At 38.2% G+C, this 26,981-nt stretch overlaps 1 protein-coding gene across 1 annotated transcript in view; it reads right to left on the minus strand.

Moving 5' to 3' along the window:
• Positions 1–6,020: 6,020 nt before the first annotated feature.
• Positions 6,021–26,981, minus strand: part of INO80C (INO80 complex subunit C) — a 30,025-nt gene continuing 9,064 nt past the window's right edge. The window contains exons 2-5 of the mRNA XM_014256789.2: positions 15,865–15,975; positions 12,851–12,962; positions 11,099–11,166; positions 6,021–6,739 (exon numbers count right to left, since the gene is read on the minus strand). Of these exons, the coding sequence (XP_014112264.1) occupies positions 6,608–6,739; positions 11,099–11,166; positions 12,851–12,962; positions 15,865–15,975 (423 nt within the window). The 3' untranslated portion in view covers positions 6,021–6,607. The remainder of the gene's footprint in view (positions 6,740–11,098; positions 11,167–12,850; positions 12,963–15,864; positions 15,976–26,981) is intronic.

Here is a 26,981-nt window from a genome sequence, read left to right on the forward strand (position 1 = left end):
GCCAGGAATCATCCCTGTGGCTTATGCCTACATTTTATGAAAGATATAAACAGGCCTTGGGGTGACAGCTACTGCCTAAAGGCTCTGGAGAGGTCTGTGTGTCCCAGTGGCATTGTATACAGGAAATGTACAGGAAGAATGGCATTTGCACTCTCTGTCCCAGTGTGATGCTTCAGAAGGACATTTCAAGGTCCACAGAGAATTTGGCTTCCAATTCATTATTAGGTAAATTATACCTATGCGTTTCAGGGCTGTGTTTCCCAGAGGGGTCAATGTGCTGTTTCCCAAAGGTTCAGGAGGCACGGGCCAAACCCATGGACACGAAACATCTTGTACCTCACTAAAACGGTGATAGTAATTCTTGGTTTACATAGCTCATGGGAAGGCCTCACATAACAGTGGAAAAGAGTTGGTGGTATTTATTTCTTAGGTCTCTGATTTTGTACAGCCTGGTAGAAGAGATGAAGCATAACAAACAAATTCTTGGTTGTTAAAGGCCAGAAATGTTTGGTTGACTGTGCCTTACCACCAGTTTCAGTAACATAAATCACTTTATTTGGAGGAGAATGAGGTTTGTGCCTATTAGCTGCTGCCACTTGTGCATGAGACTGATGTCAGCCATTGACTTCACGTCACCAGCTATGACATATATACACCTATATGACATATATACACCTTCTTGAAAGGCACAGTTTGAAGCGGTCATTTAAGCTCCATTTATAGTCTTTATTTCAAATATTAAGGCCACCTTAATGCTGTATGTATTACTTCAGAGGATTATGGATCACAACACAGAGTGTTTTATAAATTATTTCTCTTCAACACAGAAGAGAAAATATACTGTCAGGGCTTTATATATTATCAGAGCAATTGCTTCTACAGTTCTACTTCCAGTCCCTCCACCTTAGTCTATGTCCAGCTCTCTCTGAAATTCTTGAGATTCTTCTTTATTAAGGTTATTATCAGATCCCATACTGCCTTTGTTGAAAGAACAAGATTTGGGACCACAGACAGTTTATTAAAACATCCTTAATTCTGTCCCCTTTGCATTGTCTTTATGTCATGGAACTAGTGGCTAAGACATACAATATGTAGGCAATGTACATGTGTTTATGATGTCCTTTTAAAGGCATTTCTTTCTCCTGGGAGAAGAGCATCAAGAGAAGCTGCTGTCCCCCAGGATACAAGTGGGATCACAGCAAAAATTCAAAAACTCCCTATTACCCTTGCTTGCTCAGTGCCAAACACACAGCAGGGTATCAGCCAAGCAGACCTTGTGCCTCTCTGCTCACAAGGGTTTATTGCTGTACATTTATCAGCTCCATGCAGTGGCACTGAATGCACACACATCCCATTTATTTCAATACGATGAGGCAGGAAACACTTTCTTCCCATGCACGTGTAGGCAGCTGTCTTGAGAAATTCCAAAACTTGATGCTGAGAACTTGCTTGTGTATGATCTGCACTGAAACAGAAATATCCACACAAGGGACACCTATTCTCCTCTACCATAAACTGTGCTTTAGATTCAAGACTTGCTGAGGAAAGGGACACTATTCACATGAGCTGTGACTTGTAAATTATTTCTTTACTTGAGAGATGAGTAGTTTTTATATCCCAGATGAGGGACGTTGGAGAAGGCCTCAGGCAGTCCACGAGCCAGACGAGTTTCCTGTGGTGCCATGCTGGGTGTGCTGGAGTCAAGTAGCACAGCCACAGCAGTCATCATGCAATACCTGAGGGGAGCTCTTGCTCAGAGGAGAACACGCTGGTAAACACTAACCACAGCCAGCCCTATCTTACTGTCTAGTCCACTAGTTCTATGCTTTTTGTGTCAAGATTATTGATTTTACACTACAGCATCAAGAGACAGCAATGGTCTGTACAAGTGACCTCATAAGTCATAAACCATGTGCAATTACACAGGCACTACTCAACTACTACATTAGTTTAAACAGTGTTTGTTACTTGTTATTACCTCTCTCAAGAGCTTAGTGCTATTGCTGTCTGTAGGCTGTGATTTACTGTAGTGTAATCACCTGAAAATATTTGGTTTCTTAAGCTTCTCAGGTAATAAAAAAACAAGTCAAGCAATACTTACAGATACCAAATGGACTTAAAATGTTTTTCTTGCCTGAAGATGTATTATTTTATCATGTTCCACCCAGCCACTTGCCAGCAGACAAAGTGGTCTTTCATTGGGGAACACCTACTAAAAAAAGAGAATTATGAAGGAATTTCTGTGACTTGTAATATTAGTGGTATGACCATTGTAGTGTGACTGAATGTTCAGTAACAATATAGATACCACCTGACTCTTGTTTAAAAGAGCACTAAGTCAGGGTTTTCCTCCTGAAACATGACATCAAGTCTGTGAAACTCTCTTTTCTTGAAGTGATTCAGGAAGAAAAACTATGTGCTATTTGAGAATGTAAGCCACACACATTGTTACAGATTATAAGAGACCTTAAAATCCATTGGTTAGTTTTCCAGTCATAAATTATTGTTTCATGAATTAAAAATTACTTAGCCCTTCAGGAAAATTATTGTAGTCAGGCTTTTCAAGCTTTTCTCAACAGAGTGGACTTAGAAAAACCTTTTTCAGCTTATACTGGATAACTTTTACTTTGATATTTTGCACCAATAAAAAGCCCTCCCCTTTGCTTACTTTCATTTTTCTGTGTCAAAGGAGATTAAGGTACATCTCCTTGACTACGACTGCTACTCCCGTCCTCCACAGAAGCCCGTATATAGCAATTCCATACGGATCTAGAACACTGTGATGGGAGAAAGCCAAGAAATACAGGACATTGACATGGAGGGGCTCCAAAATGAGCTGGCCCAAGGCCTCTCAATTGAATTTTGCAGCTTTCTAGGATGTGGAGCCAAGGTCATTCCTACCTCAGATGCAACAGAGGGAAGGGCTGGGGCAGGAAGTTTCCATGGGCACACACCTGCTGTTTGAAACAGCAGGGAATAATCAAGGGAAGAGTCCTGGAGCTCCAGCACCCTCTTTTCCCTTCCTTTAAAGAGTGCAGAGATGGCAGCTGTGGCTGTTGATTGCTTCATTCCTCTTGGCTCCCAGCAGATCCCTTCCCTTGGGAGCAGCTGTCTCTGCAGTCCCTGACCCCATGTGGCCCAGCCCCTGCCCCAGCTCAGCACAGCGCCCTTGCAGCACCAGGGCTTAGACCACACCAGGCAGTTCAGCTACAGTGGTTCTGTTGCCCAGGGGCAACTGCTACCTGCTTTGTCCTGGCCTTTGGGGGCAAGCAGATCCACCCAAAGCTACTGCAGGCTTAAACAAAAACAAAAACCCCACCATAGGCTGGAGACAATTCCCCATCTCCAGTGTTTACTGGACCAGTGGCGTGTGTTGGGCAGGAAACTGCACAAGAAAACAGAAGCTTGGCTTCTGGGATAGGGCAAATGAGGCATGGAAAACGTGCTTTCCACCTGCCAAAAAAACTGAGGTTAAAGCTTTGCCATTTGGACTGCATCTTGAGAGTTGCTGGACAAGCTCACTTCTCATTAATGTCAGTGGGATTTCTGTGGGCACTTAGCAACTGGTGTGTGCTGAAAGCCCTACAAGAGGATGCTGGGGAACATCCCAAAGCAAATGTGTGTGAGGCTGAAGCCATCCATGGTCTCTGTGAAGTAAGGCACTCAGGTGATACTTCCCACATATTTGTCGTACTCTAACAAATTAGTCCTCATCCTGACTGCTGGCTTTCTGCTTTTGAGATATGGCACTGCTATTAGCCAAAACACATTCTTTCCATGTCTGAAATGGTATTCATTGCTGCTTCTCTTTTCAAAAGCTTTTCTTTTATCCTATTTTCAATTTAAATTCAACTTACGTATGTTTATCTAGGTAATATCCTGTAAGTACTTTTACATATAAATGTACTTCTCAATTTTCACTTCTTCTAAACCTGTCAATAAAACATTTTAAAACTTCTCTGTGGCACAGATAAGCTTTTCACTCATCCATATTTTCTCTTAAGTAAAGCAAGGAAGGTACTGCTCAGTTCTCTCATAGAAGGCACTGATGAGAGCAGCAGGTTCATGTGCTGTTTTCGAAAGGAACCCAGCAGGGCTGAATGCCATCGCACATGTTGGCCACTAGATCTGTTCTGTCCTCATCTTCCTGCTAAATGAAACCTGGTTAGATTGTTCCACATAGAAAACTGTTGTTGATTGATGTAATGCTGAATGGTGCTGGTGGCTGATTCATCACTCTTAGCTTGACCACTGCACAGCCTTATCAGTAAAAGGGAGGTACTACTGACTAGGAACAAAAGGCCAACAAGGGAAAAAACATGGAAGCGAAAAAAAGGGAATCTTGTAGCCATCATATGGATACAGAACACTGAGAGAAGAGTCACTAATGTTTTTGCCAAATTAAAGATGTATTTGCATTTCTGATGCTGATCTATTCTGTGAGACGTTTAGATTTTGAAAACAATGCATAAACGCTGCACAAGAGAAATTAGCTGAGAAGCAACATCTTAATATAAAGTGCAGGAGTTCATGAACACTTCTGACAGTGGAGGAGCCTGGGCTCCTACACAGTCATTCCCAAAGAATGTTAAAAAAATTTGTGGGAGAGAACAAGCTTGTAAAATCAATTTTCTGAGCTGCTGTCTGCTTATTTAAAACAAAAATGATCTTACAGCAGTTCTATGTGTTTTCTTTTTGTATCAGTTTTAAGCTTATCTTATAAACACATGTTCAGTATGTAATATAACTTAAAAATATCCATTATAAAACCCAGTGCAAAGAGAATGTGGCTTGGATGCTTTGCTGGCATGCCGAGAGATATCCTGTCTTATTCTTTTTTGTACTGTGATACAGTTGTAGCATTATCAGATATCTAGGGCTTTGAAGGATCTATTGTAAGCATGCCAAAGACTTTTAGAATTTGTTTTTGGCAATATTAGATCACAAAAACTGAGGAATGAGTCCCACCAACTTTCATTAAAGAATGTATCCCATTATTGTTTTTCCTGTTTTGGAGTAAAAATTAAACTAGCATTAATAATACTCTGCACATTTTTTCTTTCAGTCAGAAAAAAATTAATTATTATTATGTCTATAGAAACATGCATTCAAAACACAGCTTAGACACTGAATAGTCACCACTGCTTGTGTAGGCAAAGAGAAGAGTATGCCTTGTGTAAGATCCTGATGTCCATGGTAGAGCTTGCTGAGTCAGGAATGCTGTCTCCTGATCAATACCTCACCTCCCCAGTGACCCGCAGAGTCCAAGACTAACAAACTATGGCACAAGTGTTCCACTTGGCAGTTTTGCCCATGGGGAAAGAACATTCCCAAGTGGTAACTTGTGTAGCAGCCAATTCTAGTGCCACCACAACAGGACTGTTGATGGAGTGTGGGAGTGAAGGTTGTGTGACTGGGGACTAGGAACAGCTGAGCCTGAACTTGGGAGTCCAGATTACAACCTAGCAAGAGCTTAAGGCTGGGACAAAGACTCAGAAATGGGAAGACATTAGCTGGTCATAAGAAAGAGGACAGAAAGAAAGAATGGGCAGAAAACCTTCTCTGCCCCTTTGCCCCTAGACTTAGTTTCAGGAAGTCATGGTCATTCTTAAGTTGGCATGTTGCCATGTACCTGTTAGCCGTCCCTCCAGCAAGAGTCCAAACTCTCTTTCAGTCTCCTTCTTCTGAAGCATGACAAAACTTGCTCTCAAGTATTCTTTTGGTGTCTCATGGTGCTAAGTTCAGTGTTCTAACATAGAAGGTCTTGCCTTGCTGAAGGCCATCTGGGTGTCAGAATGCCAATGGAGAGCAGAATCTTGCTTTTTAGCATCTTTTTAGACTGGGAAATTAGTACATTCTTCATACTAATTCGTACAAATACTGTAATCACTAGGAAAGTAGAATAGTCAGGTTGTGAAATGAAGCACTCAAAAACTGCAAAGTGTCATGATTAAGAGTTACACGGTGATTTGATTGGATCCTGTTACACATGTTCACTAATGAGCATGTAACAGGCAATGTATTTTACAAGCAGGTTTGAGACCAACTTTATTTATGTTGACAGTTAATTCAATATAAACATTTGTGTCCTCATTTTCACAGTGCCACAGAACCCTGAAAAGTCATCACAATGGCAGCACTTGCTAGATATTTTAGCTTCATTTTACAGATGGGACAAACTTCATATCCAAAGTGGCAAGCACATCTGGTTAGGCAGCTTTAGACATTTGGATAGCTTGTTGCCTTTTCCTTAATTCAAATGACAGCTTCTTCTGAGCCAGGGTAGTACATAAAATATATAGGGTGGAGATGAAATCCCACCTTTACAGAAATTAATATAAATGAGACATTATAGTATAGATACATATCCTTAAGGTCTAAGTTATTCTGTTCACCAAACTAAATTGCTAACAAATTGGCAAACTAACAAATATCAGCATTTATGAAAACAAAATCCGTGTGTTCTTCAAATGCATGTATTATCAACTACTTCCAGATGTAAAAATCCATGGATAGTTTTAAACAATCTCAGTCCCACAGTCAGCTTCCATCATGGTACTCCAAATCAGCACTGTTCACAAGCAATATACAGGAATATTTAGTCTGTTCAGGAAACAATACTTGTTGCTTTCCTTAGAGCCAGGTATCCTGTAACCACATCTGAAGGGAGCATCCGAATATAGGCAAATTCTTCAATAGTACTAAATCTTAGCTTGCTCTGTGGATCTGTGTAATTTGCCTGAAAAAGAAACAATGGTAGAGATAGGAAGAAAATTAAATTTCTGACCATAATAGCAAAAGAATTCTCTTAATTACAGGACCACAAAACAGTGACTTTCTCTTCCTAGTAACAGCACTACTGTTCTACCATGCGGCCACAAGTCTGTCTTTTTTTCTTTCTCCTCATTTGAGAACTTATGAGAAGTTTACACACCCCTATAAAATCAGATTACAAATGCATTAAACATAACAGAAGGCTGAAGTAAGTTTCCTATAAAACACAGCGCAAAAGAAATTCCTCAACTCTCTAAACTCACCCTAGCAACTCTGTGCCTTGTGCAGTCTCTCTCAAGGCAGCTCTCCAAAGAGTGAGGCTGCTGCCAATAAATTACCCACAAAGAGCCTGAATTATGGGTGCTCTGATAGCTTTGGACTGCCTTTCTCTGCTGCACACAATTTAGCTTTTAATTTACTTTAAAGTGGTTGTTAAAGCTAGGGAGTCTCAGCTTATGGTTCTGTGACTGAACTGATAAGAGATTTGAACCCAGTGTTGCGGTTTGCTCCAGATGCCTGCTTTCAGGATAGCAGCCTGGCCAGCTCACCCTGGGCTACGCTGGTATCCTCTGCTATATTTGGACCCTGAGTGCCTGGGAGCGGTGCCAGTTTCCTTCTATCCTCTTCCCTTCCTTGTTGCTACAGAAACCTGGAGCTCAGCTGAGCTCAGGGGTAGGCCAGGAGGCTGCACTGGGAGAAGACGGGCATCAGAGCATTGCCCCTCCACACTCAGCCTCCAGGACAATCTCTGCCTCTTCGGCACTGGATTACCAAGTGCCTGCCAAGGCTCCAAAAGTGTCTTCTGTGCCTTTCTTTAGCACAAGATGGTGGCGGTCTGCAAGGCACAGGTAGCTGAGATCCCTCAAGACATTTGTACTAAAAATAGGAAAGGCCAGGAAGAGCTGGAGTAGTCTCTCATGCTGCATGGTTATAGGGCAGAGCTCTCTACATTTTTATGTTGGAAAGGCACCTGTTGACCATGGTAACAATCCAGCCAATCATTTGGTCTGATATGACTTGGAAAATTTAGTGTTATTTGTAGCTTGATTTTCTTTACAAAGAAATGCTGCCAGGTTAATTAAATGTAGCCAGCTAACAGTTCAAGCCATCAATTAAGCTTCAAACAAATGGCAAAGTTAGAACATCAGGAATAAATTTATCCCTGCTGGTAACTTCATGATTACAGCAGGTATAAATTTACTTTTATTTCACTCTTTACATCTGGCCTCATGTAAGAAAAAGCTAGGCAATTAGACTGCTCTTCAAATGTGCATGATTCTGCAATAGAGTAACCAAGCAATATCTGCAATTTGTATTTTGCACTGATCTAGGTTAAAAGTATTATGGCAGCTCTTCACTGTTCTGATATTATGTATTGGGCAGACACTAATGTATGGTAACCAGCTATTCATGCCATGACTTCGGCCTGAAAACCAACTTTACCAATACTCCAGCATTAATTAAAGATTAGAATATTAAATTAAGATGAATTTGCATAGAAAAAACTCTGTCATGTTTAAAAACTAAGTCAAAGGCCATGGACACATGCTCTTAAAATACAATAAACTAGGTATCTCAATCTGTTTCTATAGAAACAGGGCTGATCCATTTTCAGAAAAGGAAGAGAAGTATAAACATGTGAAGGTTTGGGTGTTTTTTTAAAATCTGCTTTACAATAAATGACTCTGTTTTGCATGTTAAAATATCTAAATACTCACCTTGCAAGCTTGGAAATAATAGGTTTATTTTGCAGAGTCAAGACAGTAGATAATAGCTTTAGAATTCTAGGCTGCCTTACAAATATAAATTGGCTGCTCTGCTGAGACCATTGGTAAATTTAATTTCATTTGTTTTATACACAGAAAGAGAAGGGGATCAGTAGAATTTAATTGTGGCATCTAATGTAAGAGCTGGTATGCTGATTAAGAATGTTCTAATACTCTTCTCTTTTTGTACCTAGTAGACAATTTAATTCTTCCCTAAATGGGTAATGCTAAGGAATTTTTTGCCCCCATGGGGAATCCAGCATTTCCACAGAAAATACATTCTTACACAAATGCTTTTATATTTTACACAGAAAATACAGGGACATTTTTCAAATACTACATTTCTACAATATTCTATTGTCCCACATATCCTCCTACTAGGAAATGATCTTGAAAGCATATTTAGTTCTTCTTATGAAACATTTCTAGCCTAGCAATTTAAAGGACACATTGTCTCGGCTATTTTAATAAAAAAGGGTTTTTTTTAAATGTGGTAATTTTATCATCGTCTGGAGAAACTTTGCAGGCCAGGTAAAACAGGAAACTTGACTCACAATGCAATTAGAGAATGGAAAATTAAGAAAAAAAAAGCGGAAAGAGAAGAAAAGAAAACAAAAGTAGCGCTGGATGGGTTTGTATAGAGAACACCTACACTAAGCTAGAATAGTTATAGTACAAAAATCACTGATGGAAAAGAGGTGCTGGTAAAGAAAAGCTGAGAACTGAGAGATTTCCTAAGGTTTAACTGACCCATAGCTAGTAGGGATGTGGTCTCCGCTCCCATCTATACCCTGCATCATCAGCTTACTATAGGTGCAATGACTTGTTAGTTTTGAAATACATCAAAGGTTAGTGCTGGAAAGCATTATCTGGTTCCTTGGAGATGGGGCAGGATTCTGCCTGGCTGCAGGGAATTATCATCCCTGTGCTTGTGAGCAGTCTCTTCCATTTGCTGTCTGCCAATTAATCTATTAGGGAGAAGTTGCTTTTTGAAAATGAAGTTGTTTTTGAAAATGAAGGATTACCAGTCTTTATCTGAGCAACTCACTCCCTATTCAAACCACATTCAGAGGCAACAGGCTGGCCACATGCCACTTACTAGGTTCCTTATTTAAATGTGTTACTTAAAAAATAAGTCTAAGAAAACATGTTACCAAGTCAAGATCAAATGCTAGGATGTGCAGGATTATAGCTGGTCCTACAGCTATTCTTTGATACCTTACACTAAATATCCACTATAAAGGAGCCCTTAGTCAAGTGCTCACCCATTTTCTGTCCTAATGAGGACTTTTTGCCTAATTCAGTGCACAGAATGCAAGGTGGTATGCTAACCTACATCTGCACAACAAACATGTACCTTTAAGGCCATCTCCAGGAGGTGATACCAAACATTTGAAGGTGGGCTACTGCCCTATGGGTAAGAGACATCAAACAGGGACAAGTGACACAGAGATTCTGTGCAAGGCTCCTTGACACTACAGGGTTTTCATTATTGTAGCTACTAGTGTAACCATTACTTAAGCATTTTTTTACTCCAAAATACAACATTCCCATTCATTTCAATTGTAAGAAATGCACAGGCTTCTGCAAAACAAATCACTGGCATTTGAAGGTGAAAAGTTAAAAGACACGCTGTTACTAATACCTGTTCTGTTTTAAGTAAAATTATTAATGTAACATAGGAACAGTTTCAACAAGAGATACAAAATTTTTGTTGGGCAGAATTCAATGACTTTACTCCTGCTTTGTGCCAACAGAATCTTTGGGGAATTCAGGCACCAAATTGTAACTACCAAGACTTTCTGGAGAATGTGCAAACTGTATCTAAGTCAAATGTGGTTTGTTTTTTTTTTCACCCCTTTCTCCTCTTTCTTTAACAAAAACATGTAAAAGACCCCATCTGTGACACACAGAGCATACATCTGCCAAACTCCAACTTTCAGCTCTGAAGCACAGAATTTGAAATTCTCAACAGTGTATGCCAAGTGTCTATTTCAGGCTGATTTGTTTGAGGCAAAGTTTGAGAGCAATGATAGCAAGGGTTTTGTTTTTTTTAACCTGGTGTAAAAGAGGCCAAACAATAAAATTTTGCCTAATCTCATTACTGAAAATTGCTGAGCCATCTTTTTAAAACTTCCTCTGCAAGATACAATGAAATAAATCCAAATCAAGCAAACAGCATGTAAAGTTTCAGTCAGTGTGGGTATATCTTGACAAAGATAACACTCATGGAGACTGTGGACTATCAGCTTTCCCTGTAGCTGTCTTAAGACTTAGAAATTATGGGCACCAATGTACATTCTACAGGTGAGAAAGAGGTGTCATAGGAGTTACTTGGCAGGAAAAGGTATTTATTCTGTCCTGACATCTATTAGCAACCTAAGGATTTTGTGATGTAGTGACAACTATTTGAGGTTTGATTCTAAATCACCGGATAATTATTAAGCCCCAGTCTGAATAGGAACCTCAGTATATACATCATTCACAAAACAAGGCACCAGCACTATTTCACTGTGGAAGGTGTGATGCCAATTTTGAGGGGGAAAAAAAATACTTACCGGAAGTCCTGAGATGTCTGAATATTTCTTAGCAGGTCTAAATGAAGGAGGAGCATCAATATTAAAATCTAGAGAGAAACAAAGGCATTAACTCAGTGTATTTTATATATATATTCTATAACATATACCAACTCTCTTATGTCTCTATTAACTAGCAACACTAAGGCAAAGAAATATTAAGCAGAATCACCTCTGAAAACATTTAGCCTGATAGCACTGTAAATCACAGTCTGATCCTGCTCACCTATAGAGTTCAGCAAGCAGAACTGCCCTCCCCAAAAGGAAAATGTCAGAGCCATTTGAAATGTCCATTTCTTCCAAGTCTTAATGAATTCCCTTGCAGTCAGTCATGTGCAAAGAATAGCCATTATCAAATGCATACTGTATGTTAAGACCGTGAAACATTGCTCAAGATTGCAGCTCTGAAATACTATAATCCAGAAAAGCAAAGTAATCTTTTAAATCAGTTAAATCTTTAAGCATGTACCACTTTAAGCCCAGTCAATGACCTAGAAAATTGTCTGAATGTTTAAACATTCAGGGTTGAGGGTTGAAAATTGCTGTTCTTCGATGCCCTTTAGATAGCAATTATCACTCATAAACATTTTTTAAGATACAGTTGGTATGCTTAAGTAGTTAAATCCTCAATTCTGGATGTTTACAAAAATACCTTATACCTGACTAATTTCTTTCCTCTTTCCTAATCTCCCTTGGAAGTCATTCAGATGCTATGTTCAATTCAAACACTCCATCCATATCAAATTTCTAACTCATCATCTCATAATTCAAAAGACCCGAATGCCACAGACAGCTGGTTTTATATATGAAACTGAATTCCTTTTCCTTCCATATAAAAAATCCTGCAAAATTTTGGTTGCAAACAGAGCATAGTAGAAATAGCAACATCAGCAGATTGCCAGTTACAATGGCCAGGAACACACAGTAATCTGCATTTTTCTGTAATAGTTGCATCTAAAACACTTCAAAAAACAGCAAGCTATTTTTGGATAAAGCACTAACTCTGACAAAAAGTATATGCATATGCTCAGTTTTGAAATGCCTCCACTTGCTTAAATAAAATCTGAGAATTGCATTCTGCCAGCAGCTATGTTCAGTAGTATCCTACTTTACAAGTAGACTTGAAGAATATCTAGATTAAGACCACTGCTGTAACTCTGCTCCTGTGGATGCAACCAGCTAGAACTGCTAATCAGCACTGCTAATAGTGTAGTTTCAGCTGTGCTGCACTAAGAGAGGATGTAGGATTTAAATCTCCCAAGAATCTGGGATAAGGAGCTGGATAGGAAGCTTGGGCTGAGGTCTAAGCTAATGCAGGTATGTGGCTTCGCAAAACTATTTGAAAAGTGCTCAAATATAACTAACCAAGCAGCAGCCACCCACCAAAAGACCTCTGCACTGTACAAAGAGAAGAATGTGCCTAACCAGTGAAAAGGTGACAAAAAACTCTTGGGAATAAAGATTTCTGACTTGGTTTGGATAAATAATTTTTTCTTATTAAACTCTCCTCCCAGATGTATTTGAACTTTGCCATGGTACTCCAAATTATTTGCTTCTCCCTACTTTCCACTTAGGGCTGATGAGTGTGATTGGAGTAATCTTAAATGTACTACTGGACCCTGTTCAAGCAGGATACTGCATACACTGATGAAATAATTTAGGTTAGTTTTAAAGAAAGTTATTTGTGTGGATCCTATTATTTATAAATACATGCAAAGCATCTAAGCAGCTTACAGCTAGGATCATTTAGTTGCCATGGCAATGCCCTTTCAGAAGCAAGAATTTGTTTTAGGTTCTTCCACGTTCTGTTCTTCTTGCCAGCTGCTGCTCCACCAATGCCGGAGTGCTAGAATTAAAAATATGGTGTTTAGAGAAAAAAATAAATAAAGAATACCATTTCAGAGCATGACACTTCTATTTCATAGTCTTTATGATGATATGTCTCATCTTGTCATGAACCATTTGTTATTCTCACTTATTTCATCAGCAGGCTACTATGCTGTACACTTTAATCTTGGCTGCAAGCAAAAACAGAGCTTTTTGGACTGTGTCAAAGCTTCTATGTTTCCGATTAACTGAAGGAAATTAAAATCTGCTTTTTACATGGAAATAGAAAATCAATGTGGTTAGGCTCAGGCTGAGATTACAGGATTTTGTATGTACTTCCTATCATATTAGAACTTATTACTGTGAAGTTGTTTCTAAAACTGTGATTATACAGCTAAATTTTTTCTCTCCTTTTCATGGCATATTACAGGTGCAGCTCTTTTCCAAATTATCTGTGACTGCAAAAAACACAACAGATTTTGCAAAATGTAATGAATACTATGAAAACTTTCTAGAAATTTTATTTTTCTTTCAAAGGCTAGCAGACAGAATAATAGAAAAAGAATAATAAATAGAATGTTGGCTGCCGAGACAGTTTTGCATTTTGAAAGGAACACTAATGGAAGGCTTGCCACAGGTGCTATAATGGCAGTTGCAGTTATCAAATGTGATTGCTACAGAGTAATTTATTTATGTCCCTCCAGAGACAGAAGCTGCACAACATACTGTACTACTTCTAAATGATCAAAGGATACAGATTTACAGCTTAACTTCAGAAAAAGAAAATGTTCTTACATTTGAGAAGTTGCTATTTCTGTTAATAATTACTACTTGCCCCATGAGTCTCATTGAAACTCAGCAAAAATCTGTAAACACACTTCTGCTTTGAATGTTTATAAATTAACCAGTTAAATTGATGACGATGACAGGAGGAAGGATTCAATGAAATAGCTTTTCTTTGCAGACATAAGATATATTCAGAAAAGACGCTCACGATCTGATGATATACTGGGTTTTGGTGATGGATATCTGATTTAAAACATAGAAGGCAATATCTGCTCTTAGAGTAACACCTTAGTCATCTAAAGATCATTGTGTAATAGAGACTGCTACAGCATGACATGAAACTACATGTACTTCCACACTACTAACTCAAATTAATTGCGTGAATTTTCCCCCAAATCACTGCATAATGATTTTTTGTTCAGTATTCTCAAAACCAACCTGTTTTTAAATGAACTTATGCCTCCTAAAAATGGGGCTGAGCATCACCTCACACACATACAATGAAAAGGCAACGCCATTCAAGCACAAATGAACCAAGCGAAGTTCAGAGAAAGCAAAAGCTAGGACAGATGGAGCTAATGCTCTACAGCAGCTATTGCTCTACACAAGTGTCAGAAAGTTTTTTTCCCCTTCCTCATTGCCAAGGGATGTAAATTCCAATCAGAAAGTTTAGGAAAAGGTTAGTTCTTCCTCCTTCTCTTAAGTCTATCCTCTGCAGTGAGCTAATGGTTCAAACCTGGGCATATGTATGAGAGATAGACACTATTTGATTTATTTTCTTCCTTTTAAGGCAAATTAAGCTGGAAAGATGCAAAAATCCAACCAAATTGTTACTACCAGGTCATACCAATGAAATGCTGATTAACACTCAATGCATTTCTTCTCAAATTAGTTACAGTATTGGAGGGGACAATTTCATGGTTTTTATTATAACTGCCTATTATTTCTGCAGCAGTCACCAAAGACCCTGTACATTCATTATTATTTCAAGCATGCAGATATTAGTACTGCCTCTTTGGAAATGGTGACATCCCTCTAAGAACTGAAGGATCAGCTCAGGGCCTCATGGATATTTAAATCCTATGTGGAAGCTACATGGGATGCCTCTGGGCACAAAAGGAGCTTTTGCAATAAGCCCCATTTCTCAAAGATTCTGGTGCTTGCTGGAGGATTATTGAGCAAAGTATATAGTAGTTTGAATGCCCCTCTCATGACTGAAGTTGTCTGCAGAGCAGGTGTAGAGCAACTCACATGTCAGAGATTAATTTCATACCCCCGCCAAACCTGTGCTTAGTGAGCTGTGCGCTGCCTGATTACTCGTTATGTGCTGTGAGATATTCTATCTTGTTCATGCAGAATGAAATCTGGGATAAAATCCTTCTTTCTAAGTACTGGCTTAGGACCAGCAGTCTGAGAGGTCTGCTTGTCTAGAAAGCATTTGTACTGTGTGCCAATAAGTTAGACTTGGCACAGCAAGATAAAAAGATATCAAAAACAAACCCAACATTACTAACTTAGTCTTCTTCATCTTCTCTCCTAGTTTAACCCTCAAAGTGTTAGCAGCCTGTATTTCATCGGCTGTCAGTGTTTACATGAGTGAATGCTGGCAGGCCAGACTTCTAGGGAGCAAAGAGCATTTTGCTTCTAAATCTAGCAATGATTGGAAGAAGACACCACAAATCTGTTAAGAGTTTCAGAGGCCAGAAGAGGAGCAAAATGCCATTTACTAATGATACCTTGGCTAATTTCTAGCTCAACTGCTTTGCATCCTGCCTTGACTAGGAGTCCGACATTTGTAGTATTAATTGCTCCTCTCTAGCTGTGGTGGTTTTTGAGATACCATATCATAAAACTTCCACACTTGCCTGCACCCAACAGGTTTCCTCACTTCATTCCAGAATTCAGTATAACAGTTCTGCCTCTGGACCAGTGCCATTTTCATGCCATAATACAGTGTGCACTTTAGACCGTGGTGTTACATGGATTGAGGTGAATTTCTTAAAAATTGTCAACTTCTATTTGGCTATTAAGGTTATTTTCTTCATATTTACACTAGGAACATGGTTAAATAGAATCCTAGTTAGCCTTTTATGGGAAAAGTTTGAAATTTCAAATTGTTAAAATAATATACTTACGATGAAGTTTGGGTCTTTAAATGGTAATGGCTTGGCAGTAGTTTCCACTGATCCTGTGCTGGAGTCTGTATTCAGAAATTTATTTTCACTTGCAGCCTCTCCACCTGCACTCTGCAGAAAAAATACAGTCTTACTGCTTGTTACTATGAGCAAGTTTAACTGGAGATGAAGCCATCTGCTGTATTACCTATCTGTTGCTTTCTTAGCTTTCCTATCTCTTTTGAATCTTTAAAGATGTTGTATGCCAAGAGTAGGGAAGCATGAAGCAGAGTATTTCTCAATCAATTTACAAGTGACACATAAAAGGGAGGAGGGGAATAGATGGCCAAAGCCCACTGAGTACAAACTGCATAGGGTTTTTTTCAGTATTAATTAAAGCCACCTCATCTCACTTTATAAAGTGCAAAACAGCATGTGCAACCAAACACAGCAGAAATGTACATTGGATCTGTTTTAGAATGTTCTTTATAAAGTATTAACAGGAATATAAAAAAATTTGTAAAAAGGCTTTTCATCAGCTTTCTAAAGAAAAATTGATTAATCATTTTATTCCTCATCCTTGGCTCCAGCTGTTCTTGAGTCAGGACTGAGAAGAAGTATTTTATTATATATTATTTTTATATGCAAGTTTCAAAAATGTACATGGGTGCTAGTTAGCGTTTTCTAGGTTTTCTTTACGGTTTGTTTATTTATTTAGCAGGAAGAGCAATCAGAAAAGATGTGTATGACTGGAAAGCTAAAAAAGTTGTGTGTCAATCCAAGCAATTTCTGATAATTCTGCATGGCTGAGTTTATGGATTTTTTTAAAATTTGTTAGTGACCTTTAAGTCTCCACATTAACAGAAGTAGCCCATGCTACATACATAAATGTTTCTTTGAAATCCTCATCTACCCTCAAGTCAGTGCAAATTCTGCCACTGAGTTTGTTAGTTTAGTCAATAGGAATTCATACCTAAATTTTTATTTTTTTTTACTTGGAATAAAAGCTTGGCTAAAAGGTAAGTCAGTATTTACTGAGTGGATCTTTTATGTTACATTTAGAGAAATAATACTTAGGGAAAAAGAGTGTTTTACTGTAAAAACCCTTTGTGTTGATAAAATACTCATTGCAGTACGAAAAAAGGACCATTATTATTTGTGGCTTATTGGAGTACCTCTACAAACTGGACTATATAACAAAGGCCATGATTCAGCATATCCTTCTCCATGTGACTACAAGGGAAGTGTTTTTACTCTTAATACATGCAAAAGTAATTACAGGATTAGGGACTAGGCATGTTGAATTCTTCTTAGGGGAAATACTTCAGTCATTGTACAGTGCCTGTTTTCAACAGAGCAAAGATAGGTGTTAAATAATGGAAGTATAAAGTAAAAAAGCAACGTTTCTAGTGCCTTACAAAAATAAAAATATGAATAGAAATAATCTGTTTTAGAAACAACACAGTCCTCTGTAAGTTCATATTACAGGGGATAAGGCAATAATAACATCAGCAGAAGCAACACTGAAGCCTGTAGCTTAAACTTGATTCTTCCACTGAGGACAGAAAACATTAAAAGGCAGTGACTGTCAGAGAAACGGAACAAACGCAGATGGATGTTTAGAAACATGTACATTATAAGGCAGTGAGTAGAGAAAATATATTCATCAATCCTGAGTAAAGTGGCTTTATACACTGAGTTCCTAGGTTTCAAAGTATATTCTTGTACATGCATGCTTCCAGCATTTCCGATTTCAGCAGCAAACATTAGTCAGCTTTGAGAAAGACAAGGCTTGAGATAAAAGATTATTTTTCATTAATTCATTATCTCTGATACTGCTCATTATCAGTGTAAATTCTCTTAAGTGGAAGAATCAGGACTCAGATTTATTCTTCAAAGCATTCTTGACTTTTCTTTGGTACCATCTGGTTGGTTTTAAATCTAGTTCTACAGATAATTACTTTATCATTTTTGCCCCTTCAGTGATCTTCTCCTAAGTATTCTGGTTTCTATGAAACAGGCTTTCAGTAGTATTTCAACAATATCTCAAAACAGTAACTAGTACTTTGAGATTCAGCAAATAAAAACAGTTCAATAGTAAAGGGAAAGAAACTTCCTCATACATATAATCTGTAATTACTGCAGCTGGATATACTTACATACTACCCTGTCTTCAGTGGTTTTCTAATGTGTGGATTCAGTGCTAATCTTGCTGCGCAGTGGGAAGGGAATAAAGTAAGAAATTGTTCCTGGCTGGCATGACAATTGCTGAATGTAAATACTACATGTAATTTCCATACTGACTCCTAAGGGATTTCAGGTAAGAAATCTGCTAAGAGTTGGGTTAGTTCTCATTACAAGACAGATGTTGATTTTGTTGGTGCCAAGTATCCCTTGCTTGGTGGCAGAGGCAGCAGGATCTAGAGCAGTAACTGCTGCTTTTTGGGTTTGTTGCCCATCAAGGCATCAGGTTCATGGGATCACTCAAGTCATCCTCCAGTGCCAGTGACACAGTGCCAGCAGTGGCCTCTGGATCTGTCATGGACAATTTGAGAGCAGCAGTTTCTTGTCCAAGCAAAGGTGCAGGGCTGTAAAGTGTTTTTCATACCACTGAGGCATGCAGCTGATACCATGATTTCAGAGCCCTGTGACAGAGTGGGAAGCAAGTAAGACTGAGTATCGTGATTGCAGTTAAAGGCTGGGAACTGAGATAAAGCCTACTGTAGAGGCATGCCAGTTCCCTCACTCAGCACTGCTTGTACGAAAACTCTGATTTTTAGCATTGGGACCACAGCAGAGAGACACTCAGCTAATGTGCTTTTCCTTCTGGAAAAACATTGAAGAGCTGAGCAGAAGCACTGCTTCCCGAATAATGTGCTATTGAACAAAGGCGTGAACTCTGGAAATACAGAGCTTTGAAAAGCTCTTCCCGTGCTGCCTGCAGAAGTCTCAGCTGACATCCTCTGCAGCTTTATAGCCACAAACTGCAAGTGCCTCCAGAATCTACAAATCTCCCTGGCCTAGGTTTTAAACATCAGGATATAAAGCATAGGAAACATCATGTAATTTTTCAGGTTCATTTCTGAAAGGCAGGGGATATGGATCTACCTTTGTTCTGCAAAACACGTTTCCTGAAAGTGAATAACACGGTGATAATACAAATCATTATTTACAGCCTGAAAAGAGATTCCTCAGTGAACAATTACTGCTCAGTAAAGGTACTAATCAACTTTTAACATCAGTTGAACAAATCTCTTCCAAATGTGCTTGTTTTCTTGGTCATTTAGATTGGAGGACGGTTCATTCTTCACTGTCATGTGTTGGGACAAACAAACAGGAAGAATTCAAATGCCCTTTGTAGTCCTGTGAAGTGACGGCGGTGTCGTGAGCACAGTGAGGAAATGTCTGTCACCAGGGAACACGCTCTGCTCAATGTGTGCTGTAACCCCCAGTCACGTGTGGGGCAGCTTCCCCTTCCTGCCCAATCCACAGCCCAGCCTCAGCACATTTTCCCTACCGAGCCACTCTCTTAGCTAACTCCCTCACCCCCAGACTTCTGGGATAATCCCAAATGCTTTGCCATGGGGCTAAAAAGAAGGTGCAACCATGGGCTGAAATGCTCAAAAGCTTCTTTAAAGTTTCTTTCTAACTGATCTTGTAAACAATCTTTATGGAGAATTCAATATGCACTTGGAGGAGAGAGCAGCTTTTAACGTGCACTTTATAACTAAATTGTGTCTTTTAAATGGTAGTTTATGTAACTAGGGCTACAGGGAATTTGTGCTACATTAGTCACTAAGCAGTATGTTTTTCTCCATAGTCTGTTGAAGATTATAGTAACAAAGACTTTTGGAGTGGCTTTACGTTTACAGGGTACTCCTGCATGGGAAAATGAAGATGTGACGTCAACACAGCTGAACATGCTTATGCTAGTTGTACCTAAAATCAGGACAAAAATACTGCAGTAAATACTGCAGCTAAGCCATCAGTAACTATCAGCAACTCATCCTCTCCCAGCACCTCTTTCTGTGGCTATTAATCCCCACTGAAGTCCATGTAGCCACTTCTCATGTTACCCCTCTCTGTTCCTCTCCTCCTCCCAGTATCCCCATGGCATTGAGCAACCTTGACTGGAATGGCATATATTAAAAGTCATAGGCAGCAGGTCAGATACTTCTTACAGGAGCACTTGTGCAATTTCATTCCCTCTGTAAAGTTGTGCTTATGTGCTTCAGCTGAATTTTAACTACAACCACAGTATGGCAAGTTGGCAACCTCTATCCCTCCTGGGACAGACAAGAGAAATAGTGAAGGGATGAGCTTCTATTTTGCAGTTCTTTTCACAAGACCATCTATCGAGTATTCAGAGCATCCCTGCTGGGTGGAACAGTGCTCTCCCTGTTATGACCTACGACTGGGTGACAGTAACCCAAGGGAGGAAGATGGCAGAGGACTTGGTAGCAAACATTTGAGAGAGACTGAAAACCTGCAGCAAACACTTGGGAGCCCTAATAAGTTTGTTTTAGGAGCAGCCAAGTCTGGGGAAGAGACCTGACCTAAATTTTGCTACCTCTACACTGGTTTCTTTTGAGTAAAGCCAAACCCCAGGAATGAGCCTGGTTTGGACCCTGCTGTATATACTGCCTGTACTGGGAAAAAACACACTGGGAGGCTGCCTATTCACATACTACTTTGAGTATTAAGTTTTGGTAGATCTATTAATTTTTTGTATATATTCTGTTCCAAATTCCCTACCGCAGATGTTTTCATATGTTTTCCAAAGACTGTGCCATCTATCTGGTTTTATTTAGAGAGGACAAGCAAAACTTGTAAACCATGGAAACTGATTTCTTTGTTTTGGCTATTTCTAGGTGGAATCAGCATTGTGAGGTTTGGGATGGGTGTCTGCAATGGCAATAAATCAGGTGAAATTAGCTTATTATAAAAGTGCTTGTTTGACTCATAATTTCTTTTTTTTGTTTTAATTTTTTTTTAATTCCCCCAGCAAGGATTAAAACTGCAACCTCAGGATATATTATATCAGATATAGCAGATATATACTGACGTAAAATTTCTTACCTATTTACTTTCCAATTATATTCTATAACTTTTTTTTTATTATTTTAGACTAATAGGATTTTACTATATATATAAAAACCCCATGAAAATATGAAACATTAAGTCAAAGATGTAAATACATGCTTTTCTGGCATCCTATCACTGCACACCACACATGCCATGGCTTAGAAAAAAAACATATTTGCACATCACTGAAGGTATACTATGAACCATCAGTGTCCAGTTTCACTAGGTGTTAACAGTTTTACATGCTAAAACAAAATTTAAAACCAGAAGGTAACTGAACAGTGTGTTGGTAAATCAAAACTTAAATGCATAAATAAATTCTGTGAGAATTGGAAAGGAAGTTTCTCATTTAAGGATGCAAAAACAATACTAAAAACATTGATTCTGTTTTCTGCAAATCATTAATTTGTTAGTTTTGACTATATATTGAGTACAGAAATCGTAGATGATGATTTTACATGTTGGGTTTTGTTCTGCTTTTGTTTCTGCATTCAGTATTTTTGAAATGCTGAATGTCTTATAGTGATGATGAAGGTGTTGTATGTAACTATTGAAAAAGAACTAATTAGAGGGGTCTGGCTCCTCTAAGTACCCAGTTTACTGAGGAACCCACTTGACTTCAACCTCTCAATGTGAAATTCAATAAATAATTTAAATTACTTTTACTTTCTTTTGGCAGCTGATTTTCATAATCACAATACTACAACAACATTGCTTTAACTCAGCTTCAATAATGGTGGATGTCCAATTGTTCCTGTAGTAGGTTACTTTTAAAGCAGCAATATCCAACTTGTAGCAACTTACTTGGATTTTAGTTGTGTGTAAGTTCTGTGAAATCCTGACAGCTGTGGCATGCAGCCAGGGAAGAAAATGGTAATTTATAAAATCGATGGATAATACCTGTATTTTCACTAGCAGACAATTACAGTGAGTGAGAATGCCATATGGAAACAGAGCACAAATGTCACTAGATGACAGCAGCGATGATACGAGTAGACTTTTTAAAATTGGGAGTAGATCCTGAATGTCAGCTATTTAACTGAGTGCCAGCTAATACTGCTCATACTGGAACATATATTAAGCTGTTTGATTAATATATTAGCTCTCACTATAACAAGGCTGGCCCAGGCTCTTGCACATTCTGAATATTTAAATCATTTAACTTTGCATGATGACATGACAGGGGCCATTAAAACTTGAACACGTACCCTCTGGCAGACAAAAATGCAGCTCTTTACATTGCTGGAAATAATTCACTGAGAAAGGTGTCAGAATTAGATGTGTTTAAGCTCAAGTTAAAATGATGGTTAAAAAATTTCTCATCACCAACATTATAACCATGGTGTATTTCTGAAAGCAAACTTACTGAATATTCTGTAACAATGCAGGACTGAAGAAACAGCACTGTCTAGAACAAAATTAACTCTATCCATATCTGTGACAGAAGGGTTTATTGGAAAGACTTTTTCAGTAAGATGTATAAATATGTCTTCCTCATCTGGAATTCAGCTTGAAAATGTTCGCACGCCAAGAAGGAAAAAAACAAAACAAAAACCTAATCTTGCACATTCACAGCAAATTTTGTTCCACAGGGCACTGAAAAACTGAATTAACTTAAAAAAACCAAAATCTTGAGTAGTACCCAGCTGTTAAGTACAGTGCAGATCACTGTCCTTGATTTCAAGCACCTACAAGGGTTGGCAAGTCATTTGTGTATAGAGTTTAAATTGGGAGTAAATCTATCAAAGTCAGTGGGTTTCACTGTCAACTCATCTTAAAAGACAAGCGTCCTCATATAGGTTTCTGCTTCCACTGACATCACAAGTAAATATCCCAAAGGCCTGACAACAAAAATATTTTTGCTTAAATTACCACATTGTCCTCAGATGCTACTGCTGTTTTGACTTATAAAGAAAGATGAAAGAGGGTTGTTAAAAACAAACATAACAACACAAAGCCTGAAATTAGATTGTTGGACTATTACAATAATAGTTTACAATTCCAAGTACATGTATCACTAAATGCACTTCTTCTAACCGTTCTGCAGAGGGTTTCTGAGTCATGTGTCAAACTACTTACCTGTAGGAGACTTACAAAAGCTGCCTTTCCTAAAACAGCAGTTCTTTCCCTTTGACTTGTTGAGTATTTCCACCAAGCATCGAATTAATCAGCTGTGCAAATTAACTCCAAACATATGACTAAAATTTAGATATAATCTCTGCTGTTGGATATATGAGTATGGGGGAAAGTGTTTGAAGCAAGACATGGAAAACACTTCAATTGCAATTTAAATAAATAAATACATAAAGACACATAACTGCCCAGATAGCAATCTCGACATTATGCTTTCGAACTTCTGCTGTTCTGAGGCGAGTTAAACACCTCACATTCCAACTGCCTAGAAAGGCTGAATAAAATTTTACTCATGCACTGAAAGATTGGACTGTCACAAAGTGATGGATGGCTTTTCTATGCTCTCTGTAGGGCATTTCAATACCATAGACTCCAAGTGCTCTTGATTAAAAGGCGACATTCTCATTTAGGGTCCTGTCAGTGTCTGAGCTTCAAACCATTATCATTCACCTGTACTGGTGGTTTCAGTGACAAAATACTTACCAAAATGTATAAAATACTAATTATTTTAGTCACTTCGGTAGTGGTATAAAACACCCTAATGCAATGCTCTATCATGATGTGTGAGGGTTAGAATTCAAATTAAAAATGCAACCAAAGGGAGTCTAAGATTTTAATTACATTCCCCACCTCTCAAGCATTTCTGAAAAACCTGGGGGGAAAAGACATAGCAATTTCATTATATAAGATCTCCTTTCATAATGGTAATGCTCACTTAAAAAAAAACCCACAAAAACAAAAAAAAAACAAAAAAGAAACAAAAGGCAAGAAAAACTCAAGTTCACATTCTTCTCTTCAAAATTATTAAATAGTCAAACAAAGAAAAGGATGAACAAGCTTCGTAAAAAGCTTGGATTTATTCTCAGGAGATTTCAAATGCCAAACAGGCTTTCCCATTTAAAGACTTTTAAGTACTGTGATAGGCAAAGTTTTATAACTTACAGATATTTAAAGGAAAAAAAATTGCTATTTCCTGTGGGGAAAAGCCTCAAATAAAATGTAATTGGGACACAACTGTGAATAGCTTCACACTATCCCAGAAAAGCTTGGTTTAATTTGCATTTGCCACAAAGCTCCCTTCGGTTTAAATAATTGCAAGGGATCTCTAACTTTTAGATTTCATTTGGTGGATTGGGACTACTCCTTGTTTATAAAGTTTGACAGTTTTCTTTATTAAGAAAATTGTAACTTTAACAAATTCATAAGCATAAGCTGAATGACATTGCCGAAGTGGCCCTAGAGCTAAAACTTTCAGTATATTTAGAATCCAAAAGCACGTTTGGTCATACTTTCATCGAGGCTAAAAAGCAAGCTCAGCTAACAGAATATTTTGACTCCTCTAAATAAAAAAAGTCTCCTAAATTGATGAGCTTTAAGACCGAAAATGGATGGAAGCATACTAGCAAAAAAGACTACAGTAAATCACAATTGAATTTTTATAAAAAAGCTGCCAGTATGTTCCTTTCTCTATCAGAAAAAATCAGTCAAGGACTTTGGCTAAACTGCTTAAAGTTAAAATACATCATTTGATACAGAACAGTTAAGGTCAAAGTACTTCTGAGAAAAGAGTGGAGGATTACAATATGCTTATGTGCCATTAACATTGTAAAGCTGCGCTCAGGGAGCATACCAGAATCCCTGTGCCGAGTAACAGCCTTCAGCCAAGGCAGGAGAAGGATCCAGGTCCATTCATCTACACGTGACTGAATCAAGGACAAGGAAAGCAAGAAGTTATTGGCTCCTATGACTGATAGGAGAGTAATTTCATTCTGAAAAAAAACCCAAAAAACTCCTTAATTTCTTGATTGTAGTTTATTCTGTAGAACATTATCTATTCTGATGAGAAGTAACAATTTAGTAACAAAGAAAAACAAAACTACATTTCTTCAAGGAAAGGCAATTAAATAGTTTCATCTGAAAGCAGAGTGTATCTGTCAGAGCTCCTACTCTATACATTTTTCTTAGTAAAAACCACACCTGAATTAGAAGAGTTAAATCTTACCTTCAAAATGTTATGGACTACTGGATAAACCAATACAGAAAACAAAACGTTAGTTTTGCATTTTCTCTATTTTTTGCACATTTTAGCACTTGATTCTTTATGATTTTAAATGAAATAAAACCAGAATTTTTATACACTTTAAATATAAAAATTCTAGTTTTATTTCATTTCTGCTAACCACAATACTTCTGCCATGGCCCATTGCAGTCTAAAGTTACTTAGAATGTTTTTCCATTTATGCACAGGTACTTAAGACTGACTGCCATACTAAAACACTGTGTCAGAAAGACAAAGGTTGGGTACACTGATCTATGAAACACTGCAATGCTATAGAAACTGAGAATAAAAACATTATTTCTCTGAACCTTCAAAAAGTTATCAAAGGCATAATGTATCAGAGAGCAGTAATTTTATCAGATGCTCCAAAGGTCTTTTAAAGAAGACAAGAAAAGAAACTGTACCTTAGACTTTAAAATTCTTCAACCTAAATCAGTGATCTTTATTGTTTGTCTCATATTCTGGGACAAAAAAAATCTGGTTGCACATGCCCTGAATACTTCATTCACTTTCCTTTATCTAGTAAACTCACCACCAACCATTCCAACTGTGACTAGTACACCGGTCTCCTGTAATCAGCAAAATAGCAGGTGCATTATCCTATGGATACCAACATTTAACCGGATAATGAAAAAAAAAAAAAAACTCCAAAAAACCCCTGACAACTGAACCAAAATAAACATATGGCAAATTCTAATTTAGATGAAAATAAGGTAATATAAGTATCTCTTGTAGGCTATTTTGAGGCAGCTCAGGAGGAAAAGGGAAGAGAGAGTTGTATGGTAGAGCTAATTTGAAAGCAAATTTCTGACATATTTCTGCAGAAACATTTGTACAAGTAGGTGGTTGTTTACTCAGCTATGCAAGTTCTGTGGCACTTCACCCTGATACCATATATTGAAATTGAGGAACTGCAGCAGATCTGAAAAGTGCCAGACAGTTCAGTGTTTTCAAATAAACTTCTATCCCAACTGCTTTTTTTTGCTTGAAATAGAACAGAACTATTAAAAGGCTTGACTTGCCACTACATTAGAATTAGTGGAGTTTTGACATCACATCCACAATTGCAGGTGAGAGGGAAACAGTACTTAACATTTTGTGGTGGGTTTAACAGGATCCCATTTTAAGACATTTCTCACAATATATATTCAGCAAATAAAAAAATACCTTTTGGACAGATAAAAAGAAAAGGACAAGGATAAGAAGTACAAGTCTGTATCTGTAAAAAAAGGCAATTCTGGCTGCAACAAATAGGTTTAACAAAAATGCAGGTGAAAATGGAATTTCTGACTTGAGAAAATTCAGGGTCATTAATATGAGACTCAAACTAGCACTTCTAGTCCTAGACTATGTAAATAAAGATAATCAACTTAAAGAATAAGGCCTTTCCGGATTACTACTTTGGTTTGAGGAGCCTGAACACACTGTGCATACACCAAGGAAAAATGGCCTTCTATTCAAGTTTGTTGACTTTAGCAGTTAATTTTGCTGTCATAACATTGTCCTCTCCTTTCAAGGGAAGAGCAGCTCTACCATTGTTACAGTATAGGGAGACTTAATACTGTCTAAATCCAGTAGCTGATTTTTGTGGTAATTTTCATGTTTGCACCTGCCTATGGCAGGAGTGTAGGACTGTTTGTTTAGGGAGAGGACACACCCGTCTTAGTCACATGATCAGACATCTGGAAGTCGACACAGTAACACTGAATCACTGAGGCTGGAAGGGGTCTCAGGAGGCAACAGCTCACCTCCTGCCCAAAGCAGAGTCAAAACTGACCTCAGACTAGATTCTTGGGGCTTTTCCCCAGCAGGCCCCGAACACTTCCAAGCACAGAGATTGCACAACTCTCCACAGAGCTCT

The sequence above is a fragment of the Pseudopodoces humilis genome, chromosome 1, assembly GCF_049639895.1.
Source record: "Pseudopodoces humilis isolate 2021_Gansu_Grassland_sample_001 chromosome 1, ASM4963989v1, whole genome shotgun sequence".
Lineage (NCBI taxonomy): Eukaryota > Metazoa > Chordata > Aves > Passeriformes > Paridae > Pseudopodoces > Pseudopodoces humilis.